Consider the following 23049-nt stretch of genomic DNA (forward strand, 5'->3'; position numbering starts at 1 on the left):
CAGGCCGGAACACAGCAAGTGCTCGGCACGTTTGCCATGTAAGTATACAATATATTACATTATTGGAACATGGATGGCCCAGTAGTTATTTGGAGCTTAAGTCAGTGAACATGCAGCAATCCCATTTTATACGCGAAGCTAAAAATTAGGGAAATACAAAGAAAAAGCAATATTTTGTCTTTCTAACTAAACTTTTTTACACCTCCCTAGAAGTATTCAAAGTAATCTTTTAAGGGTTTCAAAATGCTGGCAGGACAAAGGGAATCTTTTTTCTATACACTGGGGCTACCAGAAGGGATACAGGCAAACGCATATGCACGTTTTCACATATTCACTCTTCCTAGTCAACTCGAAATCTCACGCTCGCCTCTCGTTAAATACATACACACACACCATCCCCCACACACAAACACAGAACCCTCAGGAGGGCTACGTTTCTATTTCTCTCCCCTTCTTCCCTAGCAAGCTTCTAGATCTGCACTGTCAAACAGATTTTCTACAGTGATGGAAATGTTCAGAATCTGTGCTGTCAAATGGCTATTGGGCACTTGAAATTGGCTAGTGAGGTTTAGTTTTATATAATGTTAATTAATTTTATTAATGAGACCAATTCTCATAAGCCAGAAGCCAAACCCATTGCCTTCGAATAGGTTGACTCATGGCGACCCCATGTGTTACTGAGTAGAGCTGCTCCGCGGGGTTTTCTTGGCTGACTGACTGCTAGACTGGGCAGTGCAGCTCTAGACCACTTAGTCTACACCTGAGGACTACCTGTCCTCACCTTCCTTTCATCAACCCATTGGAATCTTACTTCGGCCCACGGCACATCACTTAAAATGTTCTCACCAACCCAGATCATCAATGACTTCTGTGTGGTTAAATCCAGTAGACACTGGAAGTCCTAATCTTGCTTTACCTCCTTCCAGTAAAGGCCACTCTTCTCTCCATCTAGAACTGCTTTATTTCCTTTAATGGATTTATACTTTAAGAAATATTATCGACATTCTCACTTTCGGAGTCAATTGGCCTGGCTGCAAGACAGATGAATCACACACTACGTTCAGATTCACAGACATCTATGATGACTAATGACGACTCCATCATAGGGTCTACTGCCCCAGAACACATATACATATATATACATACATTATGGGAAAATCCATTCGTATTAGAATATGTTTCTGAAACAAGTTTCATGCGGTTTAGATGTCTGAAAGACATCTGCAACTTGTAAAACTGAACCCCCGCTCTTCCCCCAACTCCACCACACCCACCCTTGCTCCAGCCTAAGCCTCTCGGCCTCACTTGGCATTGCACCCTTCCAGCTACCCAGGCTAAAATCCCTGATTCCTCTCTTTCTCTCATCAGTACGTTAGCAAATCATGCTGGTTCTATACTCAAAATATATCTAGAATCCAACCACTGGTAACTATCTCCTCGGCTACCACCCTGGTCCCAGCCCCTATCATCTGTGGCCTGGATACTGTCATAGCCTCCCTGCTTCTCTTCTTGCCTTCCCGTGGCTGGCTTTCAACACGGCATCCAGAGTGATCCTCTCAAGACCTAAGGCAGATCATGTTACCCTTTTGCTCCAAACATCCAGGGTCTTCCCATCTTGCTGAGGGTAAAAGTCAAAGTCTCTACAGTGGCCTAAAAGGGCCACATGGTGTGCCCCTCATGGAGTCCCTGGGTGGCACAAATGGTTAAGCGCTGGACTACTAGCCGAAAGGTTGTTGGTTCAAACCCACCCAGAGGCACCTGGGAAGTAAGGCCTGGTGATATGCTTCCAAAAGGTCACAGCCTTGAAAACCCCATGGAGTACAATTCTACTCTGCACACGTGGGGTTGCCACGAATCAGGATCCACTCAACGGCAACTAACAACAACGATGTGCCCCTCTCCCTTACCTCTCTGGCTGCACGTCCTACTTTTGCTCCCTCACCCACTCTGCACTAGCACACTGACCCCCCACAGGCTTCTCCGGCAGACTCCTGCTCAGGGCTTGTGCGCCAACTGCTCCTTTTATCTGCAAATACTCTTCCTCCGGCTCCTCTTCAAGTTCCTGCTCAGAAGTCACCTTCTCACCAAGACCCAGTCTGACCATCTTAATTAAGAGTGCAGAATCCTCCTCAGCAGCCCCCAAGCCCTTAAACTCCTTTATTTAAAAAAAAAAAAAAAACAAAAAAACCCGTTGCCATCAAGTCAATTCTGACTCAGAGCCACCATATTGGACAGAGTAGAACTGCCCCATAGAGCTTCCAAGGATCAGCTGGTAGATTCGAACCGCTGACCTTTTGGTTAGTCGCTGAACTCTCAACGACTATGCCACCAGGGCTCCAAAACTCCTATGCCACCAAACTCTTTTACAGCGGTAGGAAAACTAGAGTTCTGGCACGTAGTAGGTGTTCAATGCTATTTGTTGAATAAATTAATGCGTGAATGGTAACTAAAAAGGCTGTTGCTGTTGTTCCAAGATCTGCATATAGAAGGCAGGAATTCTACCACTGAACCACCAGGCCTTCAAACTAAAAAGGCTGTTGTTCGGGGTTGTCACAGCGATGCCATGTGACCGAGTAGACCTGCCCCATAGGGTTTCTTGGCTATAATCTTTCCAGAAGCAGCCCACCAGGTCTTTCTCTTGCAGAGCCTCTGGGTGGCTTTGAACTGCCAACCTTTTGGGTTGCAGCCGAGTGCTTAATCATTGCACAGCCAGGGATCCTGACTAAAAAGGCTACCAACTGCTTAATGCCTGTGCAAATGGCTACAGGATTTACTGCATGTCTTCTTAGGGAGCCAAGGCAAACAGAAATGCTTCTTTTCTACCATCATTTTTGGGGAAGAAAGTTAACCTACATTCAGATGCCAACTCACACTTATATACAATGTTTCCTTTCTGAAGAATTACCTCAATTTTTTCTCAAACTGGCAACTCTAAAGAGCTTAAATTTTATCCCTGAAAGCTTTTGCCTTAGCATTTACTCATGTTCTGCCGCAGAGACTCATCTATCATGATAATATTTGAAAAGTACTATAAAATAAACTGCATCCCAAAACACACCATTGCTTTAAAAAAGGCAAACAACTTTCCTCTGAACCACATCCAAAAGCGAGCAACATTCACTTTCCCTAACAGTAGCTGTGGTGTCTGGAAAGAAAAGAACAAGTCTCTTGGACTGTTGTTTTTACTTAGGCAAATCGGTTCCAAATCCAAAGAGCACTGGACGTCTTGTCTCCATGAACAGGGAGGTCCTGGAACACAGCCCCCAGGGAAGGAAGGTGCCACCATATGTCAAGACCATGGCAGAGGCTGTACCAAGAACAAAGGGCAGGACAAATGAGCACAGGCTGGAAAAACTAGAGTCTAGTCGCCATTAAGGTGATGAATGGGAAGTAGATAAGAATAATGGATAAAATTCCAGAGAAGAAAAACGGCTAGGCTTTGAAAGACTCAACTGTATACAAACTCCAATCGGCGAGAAGCTACAGCCCTAATAAGACTGCCTGCAGTTTCAGCTAAGGTACATGTCTGATGTTCACAGTGGCTTTCAGCATACAAGTGTCTTTTCACATGCTGATTACCCTATCCTTCACATACCACCCACCTACTAAGAGAATTTCTAACTAGAAAAACACTGTAGGACTCATTAAATCTTTGAGATCTCTAGTCAAAGAAGGCTTGGTGTTTAAGAATGGACGCACAGAAGCCCAAAGAAAGAAATGAGAAAGAACTAAAATTCACATTCTAAGATAAATGGACACACAGGAGCCCAAAGAAAGAAATGAGAAAGAACTAAAATTCACGTTCTAAGATAAGCTGAAGTAAATGTGAATGAAGATTCACATTCATCTTGGAGTCAAATTCTCCATCTCACAGGCTTCCCAAGATCCATTCCCTCACCTCTACAGATCCTGTATGTACGAAAAAATAAGCTTAATATACTTCAGACATTTTTTAATGTGGCCACTGATTACCATAAAATTAACATTAAGTTAGATCAGAGTTTTCACTTTGGGAAGAGAAATGCTCAAAACTTCTTCCTTAAAAAAACTTCCAGTTTTGTTTATGTTAAATGTTATTTTGGAAATGATTGAAGGAAGGGAAATGCAGTGGACGCTACTTCAGTGGGGTCTTTGGAAGATCAGCTATAAATCAGGTGGGTGTGAGCAGCCAGGGAAGGAGTCTAAAAAATTTCTGGGACTATTAAAATGCTTCCCCCCAAAGGTCTACCAACAAATTCCAGTAATAGTAATAACAACAATAACTTACATTTATTGAATGCTTACCATGTGTCAGAAAACCCTGGTGGCATAGTGGTTAAGTGCTATGGCAGCTAACCAAAAGGTTGGCAGTTTGAATCTACCAGGTGCTCCTTGGAAACTGTATGGGGCAGTTCTACTCTGTCCTATAGGGTCACTATGAGTTGGAATTGACTCAATGGCAACAGGTTTGGGTTTTTTTTTGACCATGTGTCAGGCACTGCTATAAAAGCATTCTGTGTATTAAGCCATATTCCTTACAATGGCCCCTTGAGGTATTGTTGGTCAGTGATGTTGAGTCGATTCTGACTCACAGTAACCCCACGTGACAGAGTAAACTGCCCTCTAGGGTTTTCTCAGCTGTAATCTTTATGGAAGCAGATCGCCAGGTCATTCTCCTGTGGAGTCACTGGGTAGGTTCAAAGCTCCAACCTTTGGGTTAGCAGCCAAATGCTTAACCACTGTACCACCAGAGTAAAAAAAATACTAATAATTTCCCATGAGGTAGATATTAATTATTTCCATTTTACCAATAACGAAACTGAGGAGCAGAGAGGTTAAGCATCCTGCTTATGGTGACACAGTTAAGTGGTTCCCCTGATATTTAAATCCAGGCAGCCTGACTTCAAAGCCAAACTTACAATAAGATGATGGCATTGGGTTGGAACTGTCTAATAAATGTTCCTAGACCACAAGTCACAATAGAATCACAGGGTTTTCGTTTTCCACACAGACAAAATTGTTGAACATTAATTCTATGCAGTTACGACTCTGTGGTATTATGTCCAAGAAGAAACAATAGCCGCCATGTGTACCAACAGGTACAGTACGGAGGAAACAGAGAGACAGGCCACCAGAGAAGGCTTAGTGGCAAGGAAAGAAGTGTGAATATGCAGTGGGACTCTGGGTGTCCTCGGAGGAGAGAGAGGACGGAAAGAGAACAAAGTTAGAAAATCAGAATGATTACTAAAACAGAAACACCAAATCCATAGTTAAGTTAGGTTTCTACTTTAAAGACTCAAATCAAAATACACGGACAAATGGAGGAATAAAAATATCAAAAATGAGATCATCATTGCTATTGAATATCTACTACAGAGGTTATTTTTATATATATTCAGATCCTTTAAATTGCTAACCTCTTTGCCAGAGGAAAAAAACAGATAAAAATTTAATCAGCAAAATGTAGAACCATCCTATCACCATTGACCGCCCTGACAGAGAACACAACAGAGAGACCCTGATGGAGCAGGAAAAAAGTGGGGTGCAGAGCTCAAATTCTAGTAAAAAGACCAGACAATGATCTGACTGAGACTGGAGGAACCCCAGAAGACATGGCCCTGGACTCTCTGTTAGCCCAGAACTAAAACCATTCCCAAAGCCAACTCTTCAGATAAAGATTAGACTGGACTATAAGACATAAAATGATACTTCTGAAGAGTGTGCTTCTTGGCTCAAGTAGATACATGAGATTAAACCGGCAGCTCCTTCCGGAGGCAAGATGAGAAGGCAGAAGGGGGCAGGAGCTGATTGGATGGACACAGGAAATCTGGGGTGAAAAGGAGGAGTGTGCTGACATATGATAGGGATGGATAGCAACTAGGGTCACATAACAATGTGTTTATAAATTTTTGTATAAGAAACTAACTTGAGCTGTAAACTTTCACTTAAAGCACAATTAAAAAAAAATGCAGAGCCATCCTTTCCTGTGTCTCAAAGAAAGCATTCTCCCTCCTTCTATCCAAGACTAATCCTTCTGTTCTTGTTCCTATCTGCTCTACAAGTTCATTCATTCAACAAACATTTATCCATGTCCATGTACCAGGCACTGTACTTGGCGTTAGGTCTACAAAGTGATATGAGAAATGGTCTGTCATCTCAGTCTAGTGGCATGACTTAACCAACAATCACAGGACACAAATGTTATGAAAGAGGTGGACTTGGGGTCTTTGCACCATCAAGTCCTATATTCTATTTTCATTGGTTCCCTTTACAATGATGTCTTTCCCTAGTTCTATGAAACCTATTTAAGTGCTCCGATAAATTAAACAAAAAAGCCTCTCCTTCAACCTTTTGCTAGGAACCTTTCACTTGAGAAGCCAAGCTGAGCTGATATTTAGTAGCTGTAGAGATGATAATTTGACACACATTCTCTAGCCACATGTGTTCTAACCATAAACCTCTATCCACCTCTTGAATGGCACAAACAGAAGCAAAATTCTGCTGCAAGCTGAGAAAATGGCCAATGGCTTCTGTGGACTGATTACCATAGTGGACCACACAGGCCAGCTGCCTTCTCAGACCATCTTTCTCTTGATGTCCCCCAAATCTCTCTAACTTCTGGGACTTGAGGATAAGAACCAGCAGCCCTCAGAAACAAATGCTGATCAATAGCCCTGCTCTTCCATCCGACTTTCCAGCTCCTCTTAAAATAGGACACGGAACGCTACTAATTTAGGCATTCTAAATATATGGCACGTAATACAGACCACGTGACAGACAGAAGGCTACATCTGAGAGGCTGCTGCAGCTCACACTGGTTTTCATAAACCGACTGCGAAGCATATTTTAGGGAAGTAAGGGAAAAGGGAGAGACAGGCTAAAAAAAATTTTTTTTTCAAGCACTGTCGACAGACAGTAGGGTCTTTTTTTGAAGGGAAGGAAAAAGAGGTGTTTTGTTCTCTCCCCTCTTGCTATGGAAATGCTGGTGGCGCAGTGGTTAAGAGCTATGGGTGTTAACCAAAAGGCTGGCAGTTCAAATCCACCAAGCATTCTTTGGAAACGTTATGGGGCAGTTGTACTCTGTCCTTTAGGGTTACTATGAGTCAGAAAAGACTTGCTGTCAATGAGTTTGGTCTTTTTTTTTTTTTTTTCCTTCTTGCCACTTAAAACTTATATTTATCTCACAGAAGTATCGGGAGAGCTAAAAAAAAAAAAAGTTAGAAAGCAGTGAAAGATGCTCCAAGGAAAGGGACTCTGGCAGTGAGCCCCCAGGGCTGCAGTGACCAGAGTTGGAAAGGGGTTCCATGCAACTGTTGTTTGGGGCCACAAGGAACCAGAGCCACAGTTCTGCAGAGCTAAGTGATGAGAGTAAACCTGCACCCGCTAAGAGCTTTATAAGTCCTCTCCAGCTCAGATCGTGATAAACGCAGAGATGGAACTCAGGGCACAAAGGACTTGTGCCCAAGAGGCTGAAAATTAGCTTTCTTAAAAGCAACGCTTCACGTTTCCACGCTGCCTCCTCCAGTCTGTTTTCAGGGAGAAACTTGGTCAAGCAAGACTGAGAAATTGACCTGCATTTTTTTTTTTTTTCCCCTCTTCTTGATTCTCCAGATGTGCTAGATAACAAGAAGGAAAGTCCACTGATACCGCCACCCTGAATTCTGGGTCTGTTTCAACCCCTAGATTTCTTCACGTTTGGGAAGTCAAAACTCTGTTTTCTTTTTTAGTCACGTCAATGTGATTCAAGCACTGGTGTATCTTTTTGCTAAGTATAAGAGTAACAGATTTTCAAAGTAGAACATTTGGAAAATATAGCATTACCATAATTCCATCATACAGAAAAAATTATAAATGCTCTGATTATAATATTTTCTTATCTCAGTCTTTATGTAAGTACATAGATAAACCAAAATCAAACCCACTGCCGTCAGGTCGATTCTGACTCATAGCGACCCTATAGGACAGGGTAGAACTGCCCCACAGAGTTTCCAAGGAGCGCCTGGCAGATTTGAACTGCTGACCCCTTGGTTAGCAGCCATAGCACTTAACCACTATGCTACCAGGGTTTCCGAGTACATAGATAGAAACTTTTTATTATTTTCACAATTAAAATTGTATACTTTTTCATAACATACACTTTGCCCCATGTCACTTAGTGATTTTTAATAGCTGTACAATATTCTACTTTATAGACACTGCATAATTTTACCAATTTCCTATTGTTAGACACTTGGGTTGTTTCTAATTTTTTGCCAGTATAAATACTTCTATGATGCACATTCTTGATATAAATATTAATGTACATTTCTGAGAATAAGTTTTCAGAAATGAAAATACTGGGAAAAGGTCTGAGCATTTTAAAGACTCTTGATATAAATTACCTGAGAGAATCTTTATACCAATTTATACCCCCATTACTAAATATAAATGTTCATTGCACCTCATCCTCACCAATATAATGTGTTGTCATTTTTTAAATTATGGCAACTAATATTCTACTTTTTCATTTTTATCTATTCTCGGTCAGGGTTGAACAACTTTTCGTAAGTATATCAGATTCTTGTATCTCTTGTTCTGTGATGTTCATATCTTTTGCCCATTTATCTTTCATGATTTTTGTCTGGGATTAAGGATAAGCAAGAACTTGGCTTCATATTCATATGTATCATTAACCAAATAAAGAAAAGTCTTTTTTAGACTTCACTATCATATCAGCATTTCATGTGTTATCTCTCTGTTGTCTAATAATTTGCAAAGGGATTGGTACATAGTTAAAGGGTACCAAGATACATGTTTACATTTCATACACTTTACATGAAGCCATATATTCTGCAATTTTTCGTGAATTTCAGTACAATTAATTTGTGGTTAGAGTCTACGGAGATTAATCGTTTCATTAAACACGGAGCGAAGACCAGCATATACTCTGTACTATTAATAAATTCTATTTACTTATTGACCGTAAACATATTCATAATTCAAGGAGATTCATCTGTGAACTTGAAAATGAATAACATGTTTAAACTGCAGCCTTATAGGCAAGTTGGTAATTAATGAGAATCCTTTAGAAAATGTCTAGAAACGTACAGAATTTAAGTAACAAAACATTAGCAATATAAGAAAAGTGAAGCTCCTTTTTCAGAAGCACATACCCACCTAACACCAGAGTCAAGAGCAGACGGCGCTCATCCTGACATCAACCAACATATCATTGGGCTGTGCCTGGCACTGAATAAATACTGATTCCAATGTAGCAACTCACCTGCCTATTCAGATTCAGCATGCTGTTCCTGGTCTCCTGATTCAGATTGCATCTCCTGTTTCCTGGTGTCCAGTGTGAACCTCAAACTGCCACCATCCATGTTCAGCCCCTTGAACTCGGTACCTGCCAACCCTGCTTGGACTTGCCCACCACCTGGAGCTGTGTCTGGCCTGTTGGAGCCTGAAGCCCCAGCCTGATTTGGGTTTTGCCCTAAAGACTTTCAGGCTAATGGCATATTTCACTTCAGCACCATCTGGAGGCCCAGCTGTGTTGTGGTTGTGTCACTGTTTCATCCTGTCAGCCCAGCTCCTGGACCTCAGCCACCTCCCAATGAAAGTGTTCATGCTTTCAGTTATTATGTTCAGTGTTTAGCCTTAAACTAAAAACAGTATGTTTTGAAAGTTTTTTTTTTTTTTTTGCCCCAAATTGGAAATTAATTTCTATGGTAATCAGTTAACTATGATCAGAAACGTGTAAACAGAGATTTTTCATATTTTGTTCTGTTGACTTCATCTTACAATAAAAATAAGATTTGGGTCTTCCTTCTTTCAGCCTGGGCCACCTCCTCTGCCACGTGTATGTCCACATTTGTGTCCTTCCGTAGGAAGGATGATACGATTTAGCACTTACATGACTGAGAAAGAGACTTGACATCAATCAATACTGTAATTGCCTTAAACCCAGTGCCGTCGAGTCGATTCTGACTCATAGAGATCCTATAGGACAGAGTACAAAAGTTTCCAAGGAGCACCTGGTGGATTCAAACTGCCGACCTTTTGGTTAGCAGCTGTAGCACTTAACCACTATACCACCAGGGTTTCCGTAATTGCCTTAGATCATCTCTTTTATTATTATTATTTTTTTATTGTGATTTAGGTGAAAGTTAATAGCTCAAGTTAGTTTCTCATACAAAAATTTATACACTTATTGTTATGTGACCCTAGTTGCTCTCCCTATAATGTGACAGCACACTCCCCCTTTCCACCCTGGATTTCCTGTGTCCATTCAACCAGTTCCTGTCCCTTCCTGCCTTCTCACCTAGCCTCCGGACAGGAGCTGTCCATTTAGTCTTGTGCATCTACTTAAACTAAGAAGCACACTCCTCATGAGTATTATTTTATGTTTTATAGTCCAGTCTAATCTTTGTCTGAAGAGTTGGGTTTGGGAATGGTTTTAGTTCTGGGTTAACAGAGAGTCCAGGGGCCATGTCTTCTGGGGTTCCTCCAGTCTCAGTCAAACCATTAAGTCTGGTCTTCTTACTAGAATTTGAGTTCTGCACCCCAGTTTTTTTGCCTTAGATTATTTCTTGAAAAACTCATGATAAAATAAATATGTTCATAACAGCTTCTTCATGAAACGCTCTTGAGAAATGTCTATGAAAATGTCCAGAATTCTACGGTTAAGCCTAAAGAATTATAAAGCCCTGGTGCCACAGTGGTTAAAGCACTCAGCTGCTAACCAAAAGGGAGAAAGATATGGCAGACTGCTACCATAAAGATTTACAGCCCTGGAAACCCGGTGGGGCAGTTCTACTCTGTCCTATCGGGTCAGAATCAACTTGAAGGCAATGGGTTTGGTTTCAGGGTTTAAATAAACTTAGGAGCCCTGGTAGCTCCATGGTTAAGCACTCGGCTGCTAACCTAAAGACCAGTGCAGCAGTTGCTGTTCGGGACAGAGATGTGGCAGTCTGCTTCCATAAAGATTACGGCCTTGAAAAACCTATGGGACAGTTCTACTCTGTCATATATAGGGTTGCTATGAGGCAGAATGGACTTGTCGGCAATGGGGTTAAACATATTTATGCTCTCCTTCCCACTGATCTCACTGAAATAGCCTTAGTTCAGGTGCACCTCCACTATTTTTAAAGCCTTTTAATAGACTGCAATTGACTGATTGACTGAAAAATAGATTTACTGAGATATAATCCACATACCATGTCATACACTCATTTAAAGTGCACAATTCCATGTTTTTTTTCCTGTTGGTATATTCACAAGGTTGTCCAACCATCACCACAATCTAACTTTAGACCATTTTTATTTCCCACCCAAAAAACTCCATACCTATTACCAGTTGCTGCCTAGTCTCCCCACACACCCACATGCAGCCCCAGACAAACATTGATCTACATTCCATCTCTATAGATTTGCCTATTCTAGACATTTCATATAAATGCAATCATATAATATATAGTCTTTTGTTACTGGTTTCTTTCAGTTATTGCAGCGTTTTTAAGGGCTATCCATGCCGTAGCATGTATCAGTACTTCATTTCTTTTTATTACCAAATAGTTTTCATTGTATGAATATGTCAAATTGTTTTCCTCCATCCATCAATTGATAGACAGTCGGGTTGCTTCCCTTTTTTGATTATTATGAATAATTCTGCTAGGAACATTCATGTATAAGTTTTTGTGTGGACAGGTGTCTTCATTTCTCTTGGCTATACACCTAAGGGTGGAATTGCTGGGTCACTGTTTAACTTACTGAGGAACTGCCAAACACTTAACCCCTCGAACATATCCTCTACACTAACAGAGTAACCCAGGTAGAAAGCAAATCTAACCAGGACAGACTCCCTATTTTAAATGGTCAATCATTTCACATGCTTTGAAGGATAAACTGTAAATCCTTAGAAAGCAGATAAACTTTTGATAATCTTGGCCCAGGTTGATTATTGAGGGTCATTATCTTGCCCTGTCCTCTCCTCCCACCCTATCCTATCATGCATGTACTTAATACTCTAGCATTATCTAATTACCTGTAATCCTCTGAACACAGCAAACTTTGACATGCCTTCATGTTTGTCCATGTTACTCCAACTGCCTAAAACGCCACCTTCCCCTCAACAAACACACACTCGTCTTGAACCAATTCATATTCGTATTTCAAAACATCTTTCAAAGGTAGCCTTCCCTGTGATGCCCGTCCCAGCCATCCCACCCTTGGGCAAATTTTCTCTATCCCCTGTACCACTTGTTTAATATATGACCCGGTGCTGTCATTATCTGTGGTACAAACCTACAAAAATCTCAAAACATTACAGCCAAAACTATAAAGTTCCTGAAAGATAATTTAGAGGCAGAACTATGGGACCTAACATTTTTCAGTAATAGGTTACCAAACACAGTCACAAATGTATAAGCAAGAGAAGGCCATTTAGATAACTGGGACCTCCTACAAATTAAATAGTTAAGCTCATCAAAAAACTTTATCAAAAGAATAAAAAGAGAAGCTACAGATTGGGGAAAAAAATCTTTGGGAATGATGCATCTGATATGGGTCTAATCTCTTAAATACATAGAAAACTTCAACAGCTCAACAACAAAAAGACAACCCAATTAAAAAATGGGCAAAGGACATGAACAAACACTTCATCAAAGAGGACATTCAAGCAGCCAACAAATACATGAAAAGATGCTCCTGATCATTAGCCATCAGAGAAAGGCACATCAAAACTATAATGAGGTGCCATCTCACCCCTGCAAAAATGGCACTAATCAAAAAAACAGAAAACAAATGCTGATGATACTGCTGGCAAGATTATGGGGAGACTGGAACCCTGCTCCACTGCTGGTAGGAATGTAAATTGATTCAACTACTATGGAAAATGGTATGGTGCTTCCTCAAAAAAACTAGAAATACTCTATGATCTAGCAATCCCACTTCTAGGTATATGCCCTAGAGAACTAAAACTACTGACATATACAGATATGTGCACACATATGTCCATTGCAGCATTATTCACAATAGAAAAAAGATGGAAACAACCTAACTGCCCATGAACGGATCAGTGGATAAACAAACTGTGGAACATATACACAGTGGAATACTATGCAGCCATAAAGAATAATGATGAGTTCTCAAAATATACTATAATGTGGATGAATTTGGAGGACATTATGCTGAGTGGAGTAAGTCAATCACAGAAGGACAAATACTGTATGATCTCACCATTATGAAAAGACAAGATAGGTACACATATAGAAAGCAACATTCTTTGGTGGTTACCAGGAATGGTTACCAGGAATGGGGAGGGAGAAGGAATTACCCTCTAGACAGTGGACATTTGTTAAGTTTTGGTGATAGGTAAGGCAATATCAAATAATGGTGAAGTTAGCACAACTTAACCAAGGTAAAAGATGACACTGAGAAGTTTATAAGAATAAGGGATGATTTGGTAAAAGACATATACACTTTTGCAACAACAGTAATAACAACAAAAAAACGTGTGTGGTTACACTGGCAGATAACTATGCTTATATATGTATAGGTAAGCACATATGAAAATACAGGTAAGAATGTATAGGTGTTTCTGTAGGCAAATGTATATGCATGTTTGTGTGTGCTGCATATATATTCATATATAAAATAAAGTACATGGTGGTACAGTTATGGATACTTCCTAGACATAACCAAATACCTTGCGGGACTGGGTTACTGGTTTGGAGGTATTAGGACTATAATCTTGGGGGTCAGCTTGGTCAACTGGCATAACATAGCTCATAAAAATAATGTTCTACATCCTAGTTTGGTGAGTAGTGTCTGGGGTCTTAAAAACTTGTGAGCGGCCATCTAAAATACAACTACTGGTCTCTATGTGTCTGAAGCAAAATAGAAAGAAGCAAACCAAAGACTCAAAGAAGAAATTAGTCTACAGGACTAATAGTCTACACGAACCATGGCCTCACCTACCTTGAGACCCAAAGAACTAGATGGTGCCTGGCTACCACTACTGACCGTTCTGACCAGAGACACAACAGATGGTCCCGGACAGAATGGGAAAAAATGTAGAACAAAACTCAAATTCCTAAAAAAGCCCAGACTGATTGGACCAGTAGAGACTAGAGGAGCCACTGAGACTATCACCCTGGAATACTCTTTAAACTTGGAACTCAAGCCACTATCGGAGGTCACCTATCAGCCAAAAGACACAGTGGCTCATAAAATAAACGATATCACTCATGAGTACTGTACTCCTCTATAAGCAATCATCTAAATGAGATCTAGTGGTCAACATTGACCCTAGACCAAAGATGAGAAGGTACGGACAGGGACAAGGAAGTTAGATTAATGGAAATAGAACAGCTAGAATGGAAATAATGAGAACGCTGACACATTGTGAAAAGTGTAACCAATGTCACTGAATAACATGTATAAAAATCGTTAAATGAGAGCCTAATTTGCTATGTAAATTTTCTCCAAAATCACAATAAAATATATATATTTTAAATCTCAAAGCATAAATCTCACTGTATCCCATTACACATCTACTCCTACATTTAACAAGCTAAGAAGTTTCCACTAGCACTTAGCCTCATTACCTCCTCTTGCAATTTAATTTCCTCTGGCTCTGTTCTGTACAGTCAGTATCCTCCCTACAGAAACCTTCGGATGAAGGTACCTCTCATAATTGTATTTTCCATGACAACTGATGAAACAAAGGTAACACTCCAAATCCTCTATTGTAAGGATGGAAATGTCTATTCCTTCCTTTCTTCTATGTCCCATAGTAAAAACAGGAGACATGGGAGAGGGGAAGAGGCAGCAGGACAAAGGCAGCATTTGCAGTCCTGAAGCCACTCTTCTCTCTGTTTCCTTCTCCACCACCTCAGCGCCTTTGATTTCTCTAATGGGAATAAAGTCATCTGGGCAAAAGGCTCAGCAGACCATTCCCTCTGAGGAAAAACAAGTCCGCATCTCTCTGTAGATGGATGTTGACTTCTGGTCGGAAACCTCAATGGCAACAGATGGGGAGGGAAGAAAAGATGCTTCACAGACCCTGTCTCTTGACTACAGTCAAAATAATCTCATCACTGCAACCACCTGCTCCCTTTCTCCAGGAAATCAGATCAATTCTGACTTTCGGTGCAGAGAAACATTGCCTGCAGCTGACAGAGACATTTACAAAGCACGGGAATACAGGGAGATTGTCCTCTATTTACAAAGGAGTTGTGTTCAAAAGCGCATTTGTAAGTCACTGGGAAGGCACAGAAACAATAGACTAGCCCACAAAAACCTCTTTAGCCAATTCTGTGCCTGGAGCACAGCATTTTGTTGTTGTTAGCTGTTGTTGAGTCAACTCCGACTCATGGAGACTTCATGTGTAACAGAACAAATTGTTGCCCAGTCCTGCACCATCTTCGTGATCATTGCCATGTTTGAGTCCAGTGAGACAATATTCCGTTCTGATCCATAAGGCTTTCACTGGGTAATTTTTGGAAATAGATTGCCAGGCTTTTCTTTGTAGTCTTCCTTAGTCTAGAAGCTCCACTGAAACCTATCCACCATGGGTGACCCTGCTGCTATTTGAAATACCAGTAGTATAGCTTCCAGCATCGTAGCACTAGGTTAACCACCACAGTATCGTGGACAGCATTTATACTAAAAACCAAACCCAGTGCCATCGAGTCAATTCCGACTCATGGCATTTACCCATTTATATCAAAACCAAAAACCAAACCCAGTGCTGTCGAGTCGATTCTGACTCATAGCGACCCTATAGGACAGGGTAGAACTGCCCTATATATTTTCCAAGGAGTGCCTGGTGGATTCGAACTGCTGACCCTTTGGTTAGCAGCCGTAGCATTTAATCACTACGCCACCAGGGTCACGGCATTTACAGTGCTATCTAAATCTAACTAAGCATGTAACTGTGAAATTTAAAGTAACTATGATTAATACATTAAAGACTAGCAGCAAAAGTGGACAACATGTAAGACCAGATGGGTAATTTCAGCAGAGAGATGGAAATTATAAAAAAAACAAATGCAAAATGTAAATGAAAAATACAGTAATAGAGATGAATAACATCTTCGATAGGCTCGTAAGTAGATTTCTCACTGCTGAAGAAAGAATTAGTCTGAAGATAGGTTAATAAAAATTATTCAAACTGAAACACAATGAGAAAACAAAATGTAAACAAACATCACATACAAAAGCTGTGTGACGATGTTAAACACTATAACATACCCATACTTGGAATTCCAAGACAGAAGGAATGGGACAAAGAAATATTTGAAGGACTACTGGCTGGGAATTTCCCAAAATGAATAGCAAACACCATGTCACAGATTTAAGATGTTCAGAGAACACCGACAGGAGAAAAGAAAAAAAAAAAAAAAAAACCTAGGTGTAATTTAATTACTAATATTGTACCAATGTTGATTTCTTAGTTTTGATCACTGTACCACAGTTATGTAAAATGTTGACATTAGGGGAAGTTGAGTTAAGTGTAGGCAGGAGCTCTCTTTACTGTTTTGTAATTCTAAATTGTTCTAAAATAATTAGTTTTTAAAAAGTGGTTTCAGTGTTATGAACACCTACATTGAGAACATACCAGTAATTCTTAGAACAGAAACTGGAGATAACTTACTTATGAAGCTACTCTTCACATCTGTTCATCCCTATAGAAAAAAAATTTTTTTTTTTTCTGTTCTTGAGTTTGATTTTAAATCAGGCTTGTGGTCCATCCCAGGAACCCCTGTACTATTTATGGTATTATTTCTACGGAAAATATTTTTCAAGCCAAACAACTAAGTTATAACAGAACTTTAAGAGCAGAGCAATTTGTAAGGTGGGTGTTTATGCACCTTGAATTTTATATGAACTTTTCTTCCAAAAGATGTATAACAACTTCCTTTAGATAGATGACAGACAGACAGACAGATAGCACAGCATATACAATGGAGTATGGGGGATGAAAGCTAAATGAGACATGGGTCCTGTCCTCAAGGAACGTCAGCATAGAAGGGAGGAATACGAGAACTAATTCTGAGTCAGGAGATTAGGCTCCTCCACTAATCAGCAGAATAGGACCTTGGGTGAGTTACATATCTCTAAGCCTCACTTAACTTAGCACTAAAATGCATAACACAGAACACAAAGACTGCAGTAAGACCAATGCAATTAATTAATGACTATGGAAACCATCTGTGTGCCAATTACTATGCTAGAAGGTATCAATAAAGACTGGCTGAATCTAAGCAAAAACTAGATAGAAAAATGTTAAGTTCTATTTTACCAGGAGCACAATACACTAATTTGGGAGTTCAAAAGAGTAAAAGAGGACTTCTAGCTAGAAGAATCACAGAATATTTCAGAAAGGAGACAGAATGTAAAATATGTGAGCATTTGGATATACAGAGGTTGGGAAAAAAGGGCTTTCCCTTTGTAGGAATCTGCTGAGGGGAGGAGGAATGCCAGGGCCTAGATATGGGCGCTGGACTTGACTTGTCTAGAGAAGCTTTAGCACAGTGGTGGCAGAGTCCCTTAGAGGTTACCTGGCAATATACTCAGTATCTCCACTCCATGCATTAGCTTCCCAGAAAGCATGAAGTCTTGGTTGTAAATCGTGTGCAGGAGGTTGGGATTTGCTTGTTCAGCCTGCTGCTAAGTTTTTATAGCTACATCCGTATCCTTTGTTTTAAAGCATATCTCAGATGCCGTCTGTCATGGATTGAATTGTGTCCCCCCAAAATATGTGTCAACTTGGCTAGGCCATTGTTCCCAGTACTGTGTGGCTGTCCACCATTTTGTGCCTTGATGTGATTATCCTATGTCTTGTAAATCCCACCCTCTCTGATGTTAACAATGCAGGACTAGTGGCAGTTATGTTAGTGAGACAGGACTCAATCTACAGGATTAGGTTGTACCTTGAGTCAATCTCCTTTGAGATATAAAAGAAAAAATCGAGCAAGAGGAGAGAGACCTCATTACCACCAAGCAAGAAGAGTCAGGAGCAGAGCGTGTCCTTTGGACCCAGGGTCCCCGCACTGAGAAGCAACTAGACCAGGGAAAGATTGATGCCAAGGACCTTCCCCCAGAGCTGACAGAGACAGAAAGCCTTCCCCTGGAGCTGGCACCCTGAATTCACACTTCTAGCCTACTAGACTGTGAGATAGTAAATCTGTTAAAGTCATCCACTTGTGGTATTTCTGTTATAGCAGTACTAGATAACTAAGACACCCTCGAAACCTTTACTTTCCGACCTCAAGGGTCATGACTTGGCTCCATCTCACCCCCAAATCAAGTCCTTTGGCATCTGGCCCACTCTTACCACACCACTAATGCTGGAGGAGAGTGGGCTGCGCAGGCGGGTGACAGAACAGCAACCCATGGAGAGAGTAGACAAATCCTCCCATAGAATTCACAGGCTCAGATGGTGGATTGTAAAAGAGATAATTGGGAACTCTTAAATGGTTTTATGGAATCCTATCAAACTTATGTCCAAGAGCTATATTTAAAAATATGAAATCAGAGCCAAAGATGTGCCACTCATCAGATTTAATTATTAGCCTGCATACTCTATACCAAAGGAATAGCTAAGTTACAAGCATAAAGAAAGGAATTTTCTGTTTACTTGAGGAGATAAACAGGTTTTCTGAGATACCGGATCAGATCACATCTCTCTGCTTTAATTTTTTTTCCCAGATGGTTTTAAAAAGTGCTATTATGTGCAAATTCAAGACAAAAATCCATGCCAATGAAATATCTGGGGAAAGAAGAAAGCAAGGAAATACTGTTCCCTCTGTGTTTTAGAGATAGATAATAATTAATAATTAATAGACAATAACTAGCCATCAATGTGGTAGTCTCCCTCCATGATCTTCACAGAATTGTGCAAAGCGGCCCCCAGCCAAATCAGACTTATAAATAATTTATCTCAATTCCTCCTTTTACAGAGGAAGATCCCTGAGGGTAAGGTGGCTTGTCCTGGATCTCCAAGCAGAGTGGGTGATGGCCACCTGGCAAAGCTACGAACAAAAGAAGTAGGAGCAGTGCTCTGTATTTTGCAGGTAAGACAGACTCGAAGGCTGGGGCTGAGTATGGCCTTGGAGGGCATCTAAATCAAGCCTCATGTTGAAATGATGGGGAAACCCAGTCTCAAGGTGTGGCAGCGTCTTGGTAGTCACCTAGCTGCCCATCCTTGTCTCATCATGCTAGCCACCTCACAGTTAGCTTGAGGCTTGACATAACTATTACCATCTGGAAGTACTTCACAGGCTTTTATTATTATTTTATAAACACAAAGCACCCCCATCTTTATCGAACTAGTTCAGGGTTTGACGAAGCACATGTGTAGCCTTCATTTAGCACTGAGACTGTGGAATGCTTCCACATCTCACCTACAAATTTAGCATGGATTTTTGCTGAATTGCTCCAGCTTTTGGACTACTGAAACCCAAAACACAGTATCATTCTCTCTAAGGTTATGCTTAGAAACACATATAAGTTATTTTAAAAATATTTCTTCCATATAGTGTTTCATCACTTTCTCTAACTCATTATAGAAAGGGAGTTCACATCAGACTCTTCGATTCCCTTCATAATCCTCAACTAGGTATAGAGCAAAGAACTACCAACAGGATTGACCAAACCAAAAAACCAATCCCAGTGCCATCGAGTCGATTCCGACTCATAGCGACCCTATAGGACAGAGTAGACCTACCTGGTAGAGTTTCCAAGGAGTACCTGGTAGATTCGAACTGCCTACCCTTTGGTTAGCAGCTGTAGCACTTAACCACTATACCACCAGGGTTTCCAACAGGATTGAAGAGGCCCTCAAATGTCAGCTAGCCCAACCGCCACTCTGATGCTGGAATCATGACTTATAGCCAACCACCTGACCCAGTGGTCATCAGTGAATGCTAGAATTCTTGTAATGACAGGAAGCCACGTGGTTCCCAAGCATCCCATTCCGGTTTGGATTATTTGAAGGTTACTCCTTACTTTGAACTTAAATCTGCCTTCCTACAGGGCTTCCTCTGACTGGTAGACTCTTTCATAACATCTCCTTTCCTGTGAACACAAAACATTGCCTCAGCAATCTTTTGTGCTAAGAACGAAAAAATGAAAGAAACTATGATAGCTGCGACAGTCAAGTCTGTGTAAATATATTTAAAGTGTTTGCCTTCTTTTACACATCACGTATGAGAATGGTTGACTAGATTCTCAGCAAATGTGGCAGGTATGTGTGGATTTATCTGTCTGAAAATACACGCTGGGTACTGTAGATAAACGCAACCCTGGGTAGCTATGACGAGAAAGCCAGATGCCATTGAGTCAATTCTGACTCCTGGCGGCTCCATGTGTGTCAGAGTAGAACTGTGCTCCACAGTGTTTTCAATGGCTGATTTTTTAGATTTTTTAGAAATCACAAGGCCTTTCTTCTGAGGAGGCTCTGGATAGACTTAAACCTCCAACCTTCCATTTAGCAATCAAGCAAGTACCCAGGTGGTACAAATGGTTAACGTACTCAGCTACTAACTGAAACACTGGGGGTTCGAGTCTCCCCAGAGGTGTCTCAGAAGAAAGGCCTGGCTATATACTCCCAAAAGATCAGCCATTGAAAACCCTATAGATGAAAACCCTACAGAGCACAGTTCTACTCTGACATACATGGAGACGCCAGGAGTCAGAATCGACTCATCGGCAACTGGTCGTTATGATGACAGTACCTCTAAAAGAAAGTTAGCCATACCTCAAAGCAAATAAACTACCCTCCTGTACCACTGCTGCCTGAGAAAGACTGGCCTTATCATGAAGATATTGTACACAGAACAGCAGACAGAGATTTCAAATACGAGTGCAGACTGAAAATCACAAGGGCAAACATTCCAAATTGCAGGCATTGATTTGTAATCAAGTTCCTTTGAAATTACTTGGTATGTGGACAGTTCTGTGTAGCATGCTTCGGGGTGAGTGGCAACCAGGATTTTTTTTTTTTAATGATGTTCAGAGATTCTCCCTAGGGTCAGCTAGTAAGATAATATATGTGGAAATGCTTCACAAACTGTTAAGTGCTGTAAAGTGTGATGCTGTGTCATCGTTATATTTTGAACTCTTATGTGCTAGGTGCTGAGGTGTTGTGCTAGGCATTTTTAAGACATTGTGTAAATAAGTAAAAGAAACAAAACAAAACAAAAACCTGTACACCAAAAGCTTGATCTTACAAAGATTTCTTTACCTGGCTCCAGGTATATGAAAAATGATACTACACTAAAATTGTATGAATTTATGCTTCACATATAAGGTGGAAAAAAATTGTAAGACATGAAGGTGCCCAAAGAGACATACATAAATAGCAGCAGCGTTTTGGATGTGACTAAAGATCGTCTGTCTAGCCTGTAGGCTGATGAGATGGTGGCTACATAACCTAAGTAGGGGCTGGTGTTAGGTGGACACAGCTACATTTCTGGGCAGACTGAAGCAGATCCTACCCAGGAATGGGAGAAAGAGCTACATGGCCTTGAAGGGACTTCCTCTCCCAAATTATTAATTGAATTTCAAACTACTAACAACGGGAAGTAGCCCTGGTGCCCACAAAAGGTGGGCAGTTCGAATCCACCAGCTGCTCCCCGGAAACCCAATGGAGCAGTTCTACTTGGTCCTATAAGGTCACTATGAATTGGAGTGGACCTAATGACCAGGGGTTTGTTTTTGGTTTAACAATGGCAAAATATAAGAATATACTAAAGAGCATTCCAAGAAACTGGACAAAGTGTCTTTCTTTTCAAATGAGGCATAAAAAATGAATACTAAACTATCCTATGGCCATAAAAAAAGCTGAGCCATTCTTCTTACTAGTTTCCATGTGCTCTGATGAGCTGTACCATACATGGACTCTCATACTCTCCTTAGGTTTCAGAGTTTTATGTTTACATTTTATTTAATTTCACTTTCTTAAACTACAGCAAGAAGTTCTGCCAAGAACCAATGAAACTGTTCACTCCAGGACTGTGGTTTCCATAAGAAAGTAAGGGGAAACAGATGTTTTATACCTACGGGGAGGCTCCCACAAAACGTCCTGCCAGCCATATCCACAGCCTCCCTCCTGTAACCTGCACCACGGGTGCCTTTTCTACTTGCCACCCTCATTCACAAACATGCCAACCTTCTATGAAATCCGAGGCTGTGTAGGTGCGCTGAATTGGGCTGCCCTCCGCTGGGTTGTTCAGGGTCTCCAAGGCTGATTCAATCGCTTCAACCAGCTCATCGCGCTTGTCCTTCCTCACGGGTTTCTCCTCCGGGTGGCGGGTCAGGCCCGTCTCCAGCTGGTAGACTTTCTGCAGGGTGAAACTGTCAAAAGGTACTGCTGCGTACTCCGTGGCCAGCTTGACGCCGGCGTGCACCTCCGCCTTGTCCACCTGGGAGTGCAGGAAGGCCAGGAGGTCCGCCTGGGTTTTCTCGGGGGCGCCCCGGTCCACGCCCTGGCCCGCGGGGTCGCTGGCGTGGTACTGCACGTTCTTGAGCTGCTCGCTCCTTTCCTGGAGCTCGTCCTTGAGCTGCGCTATCTGCTTCTTCAGGCTGCTGATGTAGTGGCGGTGCTGCTCCTCCCACTCCTGCAGGACAGCCTGGTACCCCTCTTTCCCTGTTGGGCCGTTGGCCCGGGGCAGCCCCAGCTGCTCCTCGTCGCCTTTGGGGGTGCAGGCCAACATGTAGAGGACGGAGATGGCGCAGCAGAGGAGCACAAGCAAAATCACCACCCGAGAAATCCAGGCCAGCAGCCCCCGGCGAACCATCATCATTCAGCAATCAGCCATGCGTCCAGACCTGGCGACATCCCAGAATGCCAGGGCCCCACACAAGGGCTTCCCCGGACTAGACCACGGCAGGCATGCGTTTGGCGCGCCCTGAGCTCCTTCCATCCGTTTCCTTCTACAATGTGCTCTGTCCCTTGGAGCCAACTACCATATGGAGCAGCTTTTCTCCTTCTAGAAGACGATTTTCAAGGCAGAGGCAACGCCTTTTCACATTAATTCCCATCACAGCCTTCCTGATGTGCAGCAGACCACAAGAGACCTGAGA

At 41.5% G+C, this 23049-nt stretch overlaps 1 protein-coding gene across 15 annotated transcripts in view; it reads right to left on the reverse strand.

The window, feature by feature from the left end:
- CSGALNACT1 (chondroitin sulfate N-acetylgalactosaminyltransferase 1) overlaps positions 1 to 23049 on the reverse strand; it is a 390272-nt gene that overhangs the window by 72792 nt on the left and 294431 nt on the right. For all 15 annotated transcript variants that reach the window (XM_064272743.1, XM_064272750.1, XM_064272751.1 and 12 more), the window contains one exon: positions 22136 to 23043. In XM_064272743.1, the coding sequence (XP_064128813.1) occupies positions 22136 to 22769 (634 nt within the window). In that variant the 5' untranslated portion in view covers positions 22770 to 23043. The remainder of the gene's footprint in view (positions 1 to 22135; positions 23044 to 23049) is intronic.

Source organism: Loxodonta africana, chromosome 19 (genome assembly GCF_030014295.1).
Source record: "Loxodonta africana isolate mLoxAfr1 chromosome 19, mLoxAfr1.hap2, whole genome shotgun sequence".
Lineage (NCBI taxonomy): Eukaryota > Metazoa > Chordata > Mammalia > Proboscidea > Elephantidae > Loxodonta > Loxodonta africana.